The sequence below is a fragment of the Salvelinus namaycush genome, unplaced genomic scaffold (genome assembly GCF_016432855.1).
Source record: "Salvelinus namaycush isolate Seneca unplaced genomic scaffold, SaNama_1.0 Scaffold234, whole genome shotgun sequence".
Taxonomy (NCBI): domain Eukaryota; kingdom Metazoa; phylum Chordata; class Actinopteri; order Salmoniformes; family Salmonidae; genus Salvelinus; species Salvelinus namaycush.
This window is the reverse complement of record NW_024059164.1, coordinates 30679-41787: the sequence shown is the minus strand read 5'-3', so window position 1 is coordinate 41787 and position 11109 is coordinate 30679. Positions and strand designations below refer to the sequence as shown.

The 11109-nt window shown below is 41.0% G+C and overlaps 1 protein-coding gene across 1 annotated transcript in view; it reads left to right on the top strand.

Moving 5' to 3' along the window:
• abcd4 (ATP-binding cassette, sub-family D (ALD), member 4) overlaps positions 1 to 11109 on the top strand; it is a 23152-nt gene extending 12043 nt beyond the window's left edge. Inside the window, exons 4-13 of the mRNA XM_038984365.1 lie at positions 2414 to 2505; positions 2636 to 2725; positions 3522 to 3667; positions 7810 to 7958; positions 8521 to 8557; positions 8689 to 8738; positions 8843 to 8895; positions 9719 to 9795; positions 10029 to 10144; positions 10655 to 11109. Coding sequence (XP_038840293.1) covers positions 2414 to 2505; positions 2636 to 2725; positions 3522 to 3667; positions 7810 to 7958; positions 8521 to 8557; positions 8689 to 8738; positions 8843 to 8895; positions 9719 to 9795; positions 10029 to 10144; positions 10655 to 10723 — 879 coding nt within the window. The 3' untranslated portion in view covers positions 10724 to 11109. The remainder of the gene's footprint in view (positions 1 to 2413; positions 2506 to 2635; positions 2726 to 3521; positions 3668 to 7809; positions 7959 to 8520; positions 8558 to 8688; positions 8739 to 8842; positions 8896 to 9718; positions 9796 to 10028; positions 10145 to 10654) is intronic.

The window sequence follows — 11109 nt, the reverse complement described above, 5'->3', positions numbered from 1 at the left end:
AACACTAACAGCTCTCTTAGTTACCTTTCCAACACATGGCTAACCTTTAACCAGCTAAACAGCTGCTCTTAGTTACCTTTCCAACACACATGGCTAACCTTTAACCGCTAAACAGCTGCTCTTAGTTACCTTCCAACACATGGCTACCTTTAACCAGCTAAACAGCTGCTCTTATTACCTTTCCAACACATGGCTAACCTTAAACAGCTAAACAGCTGCTCTTAGTTACCTTTCCTTACCAACACATGGCTAACCTTTAACCAGCTAAAACGCTGCTTAGTTACCTTTCCACACATGGCTAACCTTTAAACCAGCTAAACAGCTGCTCTTAGATTCCTTTCAACACATGGCTAACCTTTAACCAGCTAAACAGCTGCTCTTAGTTACCTTTCCTTACCAACACATGGCTAACCTTTAACCAGCTAAACAGCTGCTCTTAGTTACCTTTCCAACACATGGCTAACCTTTAAACCAGCTAAACAGCTGCTCTTAGTTACCTTCCAACACATGGTAACCTTTAACCAGCTAAACAGCTGCTCTTAGTTACCTTTCCACACATGGCTAACCTTTTAACAGCTAAACAGCTGCTCTTAGTTACCTTTCAACACATGGCTAACCTTTAACCAGAAACAGCTGCTCTTAGTTACCTTTCCAACACATGGCTAACCTTTAACCAGCAAACAGCTGCTCTTTACGTTACCTTACCACATGGCTAACCTTTAACCAGCTAAACAGCTGCTCTTAGTTACCTTCCACACATGGCTAACCTTTAACCAGCTAAACAGCTGTTATCTTAGTTACCTTTCCAACACATGGCTAACCTTTAACCAGCTAAACAGCTGCCTTAGTTACCTTTCCAACACATGGCTAACCTTTAAACCAGCTAAACAGCTGCTCTTAGTTCCTTACCAAACACATGGCTAACCTTTAACCAGCTAAACAGCTGCTCTTAGTTACCTTTCCTTACCACACATGGCTAACCCTTTTAACCAGCTAACAGCTGCTCTTAGTTACCTTCCAACACATGGCTAACCTTTAACCCACTAAACAGCTGCATCTAGTTACCTTTCCACACATGGCTAACCTTTAACCAGCTAAACAGCTGCTCTATTAGTACCTTACCAACACATGGCTAACCTTTAACCAGCTAAACGCTGCTCTTAGTTACCTTCCAACCATGGCTAAACTTAACCAGCTAAACAGCTGCTCTTAAGTTACTTTCCAACACATGGCTAACTTTAACCAGCTAAACAGCTGCTCTTAGTTTACCTTTCCAACACATGGCTAACCTTTAACAGCTAAACAGCTGCTCTTAGTTACCTTTCCAACACATGGCTAACCTTAACCATCTAACAGCTTCTCTTTTACTTGCTCACATGGCTAACCTTACCAGCTAAACAGCTGCCATCCTACCTTTCCAACATGTGCTAACCTTTACCAGCTAACAGCTGCCTATTGTTCACCTTTTCCAACACATGGTACTCAACCTTTTCCACACCCAGCCAAAGACTAGCCTGCTCTTAGTTACCTTTCCTTACCAACACATGGCTAACCTTAACCAGCTAAACAGCTGTCTCTTAGTTACCTTTCCCAACACATGGCTACCTTAACCAGCTAAACAGCTGCTCTTAGTTATTTCCAAACACATGGCTAACCTTTAACCGCTAAACAGCTGCTCTTAGTTACCTTTCCTTACCAACACATGCGCTAAACCTTTAACCAGCTAAACAGAGGCTCTTAGTTACCTTTCCAACACATGGCTAACCTTTACCTCCCTCTCTCTCTCCTCTATCTGCCCCCCCCTCCCTCTCTCTCTCTCCTCTATCTGCCCCCCCTCTCTCTCTCTCCTCTATCTGCCCCCCCCCTCTCTCTCCTCTATCTGCCCCCCCGCTCTCTCTCTCTCTCCTCTATCTGCCCCCCCCCCCTCTCTCTCTCCTCTATCTGCCCCCCCGCTCTCTCTCTCTCTCTCCTCTATTTGCCCCCCCCCCTCTCTCTCTCTCTCTCACACTCTCTCACTCTCTCCTCTATTTGCCCCCCCCCCCCCCCTCTCTCCTCTATTTGCCCTCTCTCTCTCTGGCTCTCTCTCTGGCTCTCTCTCTGGCTCTCTCTCTGGCTCTCTCTCTGGCTCTCTCTCTGGCTCTCTCTCTGTCTCTCTCTCTCTCTCTCTCTCTCTGGCTCTCTCTCTCTGGCTCTCTCTCTCTGGCTCTCTCTCTCTGGCTCTCTCTCTCTGTCTCTCTCTCTCTCTGGCTCTCTCTCTCTGGCTCTCTCTCTCTGGCTCTCTCTCTCTCTCTCTCCTCTATTTGCCCTCTCTCTCTCTCTCTCTCTCTCTCTCTCCTCTATTTGCCCTCTCTCTCTCTCTCTCTCGCACTCTCTCTCTCTCCTCTATTTGCCCCCCCCCCTCTCTCTCTCTCAGAATGCCTTTGTATGTATCTACCTGATAAGCTGCTTTAGTCAGCTAATAGACCTGTCCACCACTCTGTCAGACGTGGCTGGATACACCCACAGGTAACATTACGCATACTGATCAACCATGCACGTGTGTGTGTGTGTGTGTGTGTGTGTGTGTGTGTGTGTGTGTGTGTGTGTGTAGTAACACCCAGAAAGCTTATTGTCATGCTGTGTGTGTTGTGGGCAGGATAGGAGAGCTGAGGGAAGTAATGGATGATATCTTGAGGACACATTGTGACTACGACCCTGCATCAGGAGATTCCTACGACTTTGACAGGTAAAACAGGCTGCAGTATGTTTCATTAAGCAGGCTTCCATCTCCATAGTACTCAAACAGGCTGCAGTATGCTTCCATCTCCATAGTACTCAAACAGGCTGCAGTATGCTTCCATGCTCCTGAGTACTCAAACAGGCTGCAGTATGCTTCCATCTCCAGAGTACTCAAACAGAGCACAGGAATGAGTTTTGAAGGTCGGATTACGAATGTAATCACAAAGATTTTCTCTCCTCTCCTATGTTTGGCATTTTTACATTTGAGTCATTTTGCAGATGCTCTTATCCAGAATGACGTACAGGAGCAATTAGGGTTAAGTGCCTTGCTCAAGGGCACATCGACCTTTTGGTTACTTGCACAATGCTCTTAATCACTAGGCTACCTACTAACCACTAGGCTACCTGCTAGGCTACCTGCTAACCACTAGGCTACCTGCTAACCACTAGGCTACCTGCTAGGCTACCTGCTAACCACTAGGCTACCTGCTAACCACTAGGCTACCTGCTAACCACTAGGCTAACTGTTAACCACTAGGCTACCTGCTAGGCTACCTGCTAACCACTAGGCTACCTGTTAGGATACCTGCTAACCACTAGGCTATCTGCTAACCACTAGGCTACCTGCTAGGATACCTGCTAACCACTAGGCTACCTGCTAGGCTACCTGCTAACCACAATGCTACCTGCTAACCACTAGGCTACCTGCTAGGCTACCTGCTAACCACAATGCTACCTGCTAGGCTACCTGCTAGGCTACCTGCTAACTGCTTCCTCTTCACCTCCCCCCCCTCTCCATCCAGTGACAAGGTCCACAGTGGTCCAGCAGACACAGCCTTCATCCTGGACTGTGTGTCTTACAAGAGTCCCTTCTCTGAGGAGCTGCTGGTTGAAGAGCTGAGTATCAAGATCAGCCAGGGCTCCAATCTGCTGGTGGTGGGAAACACAGGTAGGTAGACAGGTATATTATAATATACAGGTAGGGGTAGACTGGTATATTATAATATACAGGTAGGGGTAGACTGGTATATTATAATATACAGGTAGGGGTAGACTGGTATATTATAATATACAGGTATAATATACAGTTAGGGCTAGACAGGTATAATATACAGGTAGGTAGACAGGTATAATATACAGGTAGGTAGACAGGTATAATATACAGGTAGGTAGACAGGTATATTATAATATACAGGTAGGGGTAGACTGGTATATTATAATATACAGGTAGGGTTAGACAGGTATAATATACAGGTAGGTAGACAGGTAGGTAGACAGGTATAATATACAGGTAGGGTTAGACAGGTATAATATACAGGTAGGGTTAGACAGGTATAATATACAGGTAGGTAGACAGGTATATTATAATATACAGGTAGGGGTAGACAGGTATATTATAATATACAGGTAGGGTTAGACAGGTATATTATAATATACAGGTAGGGTTAGACAGGTATATTATAATATACAGGTAGGGTTAGACAGGTATATTATAATATACAGGTAGGGTTAGACTGGTATATTATAATATACAGGTAGGGGTAGACTGGTATATTATAATATACAGGTAGGGGTAGACTGGTATATTATAATATACAGGTAGGGGTAGACAGGTATAATATACAGGTAGAGGTATAATATACAGGTATGGGTAGACTGGTCTATTATAATTGTTAAGATAATTTTGTTCTCAGTTGTTCATAATACCCAATTTAATTAATTACTCAGCCTGAAACCCAGAATTTGTAGGAAACTGGTTGGAATGAATCAGACGGAGGCCCAGCTACAATTGTCAGGAATGTTTATTTAGAGAGCTCTGCCTATCATTTCCGGTACATTGGTCTATATACGTCACATTTCGTCATAAATGTCCCTCCTCCTCTCAGATACAATGGCAACATAGTTCACAAGTCTTCTCCTACTCATACGTTGTCTGCCACCTGTTAAACAATCTACTACAAGCCCAAGGTCTCTCCCCTCCCTGGGTGGGGACAGAATGTCCTGTAAGGAACACAGCATTCCAGCTGGTCTGACGATAGCTCCATTTGTTTCTCACTTACACCCTGTTTACATAGAACAAGGACTTTCTGTTCCTTTTTAGTAATTCTGACTAAAACTACACACATCAGATGTAGTTTTATGATTCTAATAAGTTTCATACAATCATACAGTGACAGGGTAGTATTCTGTTAGTTATAGTTCTACGTCAAACGTATACATCATTTAGTCATTCTTCATAAAATCCATAACAAATATACAGGTAGGTAGACTGGTATATTATAATATACAGGTAGGGGTAGACTGGTATATTATAATATACAGGTAGGGGTAGACTGGTATATTATAATATACAGGTAGGGGTAGACTGGTATATTATAATATACAGGTAGGGGTAGACTGGTATATTATAATATACAGGTAGGGGTAGACTGGTATATTATAATATACAGGTAGGGGTAGACTGGTATATTATAATATACAGGTAGGGGTAGACTGGTATATTATAATATACAGGTAGGGGTAGACTGGTATATTATAATATACAGGTAGGGGTAGACTGGTATATTATAATATACAGGTAGGGGTAGACTGGTATATTATAATATACAGGTAGGGGTAGACTGGTATATTATAATATACAGGTAGGGTAGACTGGTATATTATAATATACAGGTAAGGGTAGACTGGTATATTATAATATACAGGTAGGGTTGACTGGTATATTATAATATACAGGTAGGGTTGACTGGTATATTATAATATACAGGTAGGGTTGACTGGTATATTATAATATACAGGTAGGGGTAGACTGGTATATTATAATATACAGGTAGGTAGACAGGTATAATATAATATACAGGTAGGGGTAGACTGGTATATTATAATATACAGGTATGGGTAGACTGGTATATTATAATATACAGGTATGGGTAGACTGGTATATTATAATATACAGGTAGGGTTGACTGGTATATTATAATATACAGGTAGGGTTGACTGGTATATTATAATATACAGGTAGGGTTGACTGGTATATTATAATATACAGGTAGGGTTGACTGGTATATTATAATATCAGGTAGGGGTTGACTGGTCTATTATAATATACAGGTAGGGGTAGACTGGTATATTATAATATACAGGTAGGGGTAGACTGGTATATTATAATATACAGGTAGGGGTAGACTGGTATATTATAATATACAGGTAGGGGTAGACTGGTATATTATAATATACAGGTAGGGGTAGACTGGTATATTATAATATACAGGTAGGGGTAGACTGGTATATTATAATATACAGGTAGGGTAGACTGGTATATTATAATATACAGGTAAGGGTAGACTGGTATATTATAATATACAGGTAGGGTTGACTGGTATATTATAATATACAGGTAGGGTTGACTGGTATATTATAATATACAGGTAGGGTTGACTGGTATATTATAATATACAGGTAGGGGTAGACTGGTATATTATAATATACAGGTAGGTAGACAGGTATAATATAATATACAGGTAGGGGTAGACTGGTATATTATAATATACAGGTATGGGTAGACTGGTATATTATAATATACAGGTATGGGTAGACTGGTATATTATAATATACAGGTAGGGTTGACTGGTATATTATAATATACAGGTAGGGTTGACTGGTATATTATAATATACAGGTAGGGTTGACTGGTATATTATAATATACAGGTAGGGTTGACTGGTATATTATAATATCAGGTAGGGGTTGACTGGTCTATTATAATATCAGGTAGGGGTAGACTGGTCTATTATAATATACAGGTAGGTGTAGACTGGTATATTATAATATACAGGTAGGTGTAGACTGGTATATTATAATATACAGGTAGGTGTAGACTGGTATAATATAATATACAGGTAGGGATAGACTGTTATATTATAATATACAGGTAGGAGTAGACAGGTATAATATACAGGTAGGGATAGACAGGTATAATATACAGGTAGGGGTAGACTGGTCTATTATAATATACAGGTAGGGGAGACTGGTATATTATAATATACAGGTAGGGTTGACTGGTATATTATAATATACAGGTAGGTAGACAGGTATAATATATTATACAGGTAGGGATAGACAGGTATAATATACAGGTAGGGGTAGACTGGTATATTATAATATACAGGTAGGGGTAGACTGGTATATTATAATATACAGGTAGGGGTAGACTGGTATATTATAATATACAGGTAGGGTAGACTGGTATATTATAATATACAGGTAGGGTAGACTGGTATATTATAATATACAGGTAGGGGTAGACTGGTATATTATAATATACTGGTAGGGTTGACTGGTATATTATAATATACAGGTAGGTAGACAGGTATAATATACAGGTAGTGATGGATGAGCAGATGGTGATGTGCAAGTAGAAATACTGGTGTGCAAAAGAGCAGAAAGGAAAAAAAAACAGTATGGGGATGAGGTACGTAGATTGGATGGGCTATTTACAGATGGGCTATGTACAGCTGCAGCGATCGGTTAGCTGCTCAGATAGCTGATATTTTAAAGTTAGTGAGGGAGATGTAAGTCTCCAGCTTCAGTGATTTTTGCAATTTGTTCCAGTCATTGGCAGCAGAGAACTGGAAGGAAAGGTGGCCAAAGGAGGTGTTGGCTTTGGGGATGACCAGTGAGATATACCTGCTGGAGCGTGTGGTACGGGTGGGTGTTATCGTGACCAGTGAGCTGAGATAAGGCGGAGCGTTACCTAGCATAGACTTGATGACCTGGAGCCAGTGGGTCTGGTGACGAATATGTACCGAGGGCCAGCCGACTAGAGCATACAGGTCGCAGTGGTGGGTGGTATAAGGGGCTTTGGTGACAAAACGGATGGTACTGTGATGGACTGCATCCAGTTTGCTGATTAGAGTATTGGAAACTATTTTGTAAATGACATCGCCGAAGTAGAGGATCGGTAAGATAGTCAGTTTTACGAGTGTATGGAGATGGCCTCAATGCTGTTGCCCATGTTCTAACAGATGACATAATGGGACATATACAAAGAAGAGTCGTCTAACTAAGTCTATGGCTCATCCCGAAACACAGGCACTGGGAAGACCTCCCTACTGAGGGTCCTGAACCGCCTGTGGGAGGCCGACAGCGGCTATGTCCAGATGACGACGTGTTTCGGTCCCAGGGGAATCCTCTTTCTGCCTCAGAAACCCTACCTGACAGACGGAACGCTCAGAGAACAGGTAAACTATATTACCCAGAAACCCTACCTGACAGACGGAACGCTCAGAGAACAGGTAAGTACTATATTACCCAGAAACCCTGACAGACGGAACACTCAGAGAACAGGTAAGTACTATATTACCCAGAAACCCTACCTGACAGACGGAACGCTCAGAGAACAGGTAAGTACTATACTACCCAGAAACCCTACCTGACGGAACACTCAGAGAACAGGTAAGTACTATATTACCCAGAAACCCTACCTGACAGACGGAACGCTCAGAGAACAGGTAAGTACTATATTACCCAGAAACCCTACCTGACAGACGGAACGCTCAGAGAACAGGTAAGTACTATATTACCCAGAAACCCTACCTGACAGACGGAACGCTCAGAGAACAGGTAAGTACTATATTACCCAGAAACCCTACCTGACAGACGGAACACTCAGAGAACAGCTAGAAAACATTAATTAGTTTGTTTTGTTCATTCATACTTTGCTCACAACCTTACTCACCAGTTGAGGAAGATCGCACTAGTGCAACAGAATTTAACTAACTTATTTTTTTCTCTCTTCAACAGGTGATCTACCCTCTGAAGGAGATCTACCCCGTATCAGGTATGGTCTTGTGAAAATGGCATTCTCAGGGCCCCATTTTGACATTTAAGATTAAGTGTCACTAGGAGGCAATAGTACTCCATAATAAATAGCTTCTCAGTGTTAAAGCCATGACGGTTGTCTTTTCACAGGGTCAGTGGACGATGAGAGAATTATACAGTACCTGGAACTAGCTGGAGTGGTAAGTGTATATTAGCATACTTACGGTCTTACTCTGTATGTTTTTCCTATATTTACGGTATTCTAAGGATATGTCTTAACCTGAACCCCTCTCTGATGTTCTAGTCTAGTCTCCTGAAGAGGACGGGAGGACTGGATGAGCCTGTAGACTGGAACTGGTAAGAAACAAACAAATGTGGTCTTGACTTTCTTGTACCCGTAGTACTACAGTACATATATACAGTCAGGTCCAAAATGATGGGCACCCTTGACAAAGATAAAAGACTTTAAAATAACCAATACAAATATTGAGCTATATTGTATGCTACATGCCTACGTACATACTTGAAATCATTGGCCACTCTAACAAATGGATCACTAGTCACTTTTTTATTAATGTCATTTTAATAATGATGTTTACATATCTTGCATTACTCATCCCAGATGTATATACTGTATTTTACACCATCTGTTGCTTCTCGTCTAAGCCGGTCGGTCATCGCTCATCCATATATTTATATGTACATATTCTCATTCACCCCTTTTAGATGTGTGTGTATTAGGTAGTTGTTGTGGAATTGTTAGATTACTTGTTAGATATTACTGCACGGTCGGAACTAGAAGCTCAAAGCATTTTGTTTCACTCCCAATAACACCTGCTAACCATGTGTATGTGACCCAATAAAATTAGATTTGATTTGATTACTAATACAATTGCTCAGAGAAAGAGATTTTGTTTTAACAAGTAATTAAAAAAAAAAAAAAAGTTAAAAATATAGGATTATTTGTTATTTTAAAGATACATTTTTTTTGCACCCTTTTGCTAAAGGGTGCCAAATAATGTTGGATCTGATGGTACGTCAGGCTTTAGATTGGACTGAAATGGCTGACCTCCTGTCTCTCTGTTTCTCTGTCTCTCTCTCTCTCTCTCTCTCTCTCTCTCTCTCTCTCTGTCTCTCTCTGTCTCTCTCTGTCTCTCTCTGTCTCTCTCTCTGTGCGCAGGTATGATGTTCTGTCTCCGGGGGAGATGCAGAGGCTTTGCTTCGCCCGCCTCTTCTACCTGCAGCCTAAATACGCAGGTCTGTTCCCTACACACATTACCATCGATTCTGACCATATGATACAATGTATCTTAAACTCATGAAGTGTCTAATGACTACATTATAACTAAGTTGGAGATCAACTCTTTCAACTTTGGTTGAATCAAGACATCAAATACAAAATTCTGTGTAATAACAGGAAATTGGACTCTTTTTGTCAGTGTTGACTGAGGCCAGTGCTCACTCCGTGTGTGTGTGTGTGCGTGTGCCAGTGTTGGACGAGGCGACCAGTGCCCTGACAGAGGAGGCAGAGGGGCAGATGTACCGAGGTTGTAAGCAGCTGGGAATGACCCTGGTCAGCCTGGGACACCGCAGAAGCCTAGAGAAGGTACACATAAGCATTATGTAGTGCTTGTGAATGTGTTATGAAGTGCTTATGTATGTGTTATGAATATGTTATGAAGGGTTAAGAATGTGTTATGAATGGTTATGAATGTGTTATAACGGGTTCTGAATATGTTATGTAGTGCTTATGAATGTATTATATATGTGTTATAAAGGGTTATGAATGTGCTATGAAGTTATTAATATTTTATTTGTGTTATAAAGGGTTATGAATGTGTTATGTATGTGTTGTGAAGGGTTATGAATGTGGCATATGTGTTATGAATGTGTTATGAAGGGTTATGAATGTGGTATGTATGTGTTATGAAGGGTTATGAATGTGTTATGAAGGGTTATGTATGTGTTGTGAAGGGTTATGAATGTGGTATTTATGTGTTGTGAAGGGTTATGAATGTGTTATGTATGTGTTGTGAAGGGTTATGAATGTGGTATTTATGTGTTCTAAAGTTTTATGAATGCGTTATGAAGGCCCTTCTGACTGTTCCCCCTCCAGTACCATGACGTCTCGTTGAAACTGTGTGGAGAGGGACGCTGGGAGCTGACCAAACTTAAAGAGAAGTGATGCTTGAAACAATGACTGGCCACAACCCAACCAAAACACAACCAAAATGTAACTGACAATCACTTAACCAAAACCAGTGTTAATTTTGGCACTCTTTTACATTTAGTCTAGTCCTAGTCATTTTGACTAAAATATAATTAAGTCTTGGTCACCATTTTTGTCATTTGAATAAATACATTAGTCTCGTCAAAATGACAAACATTGATCCATTTTAGTCAACTAAATGCCTTTTTCATTTTAGTCATATTTTAGTCACGTCACATTTGTATTGCCTCAACCTATAGTAAATATACAATGCCTTCAGAAAGTATTCACACACCTTGACTTTTTCCACATTTTGTTGTGTTACAGCCTGAATTTAACATGGATTAAATGTAGATTTTCTT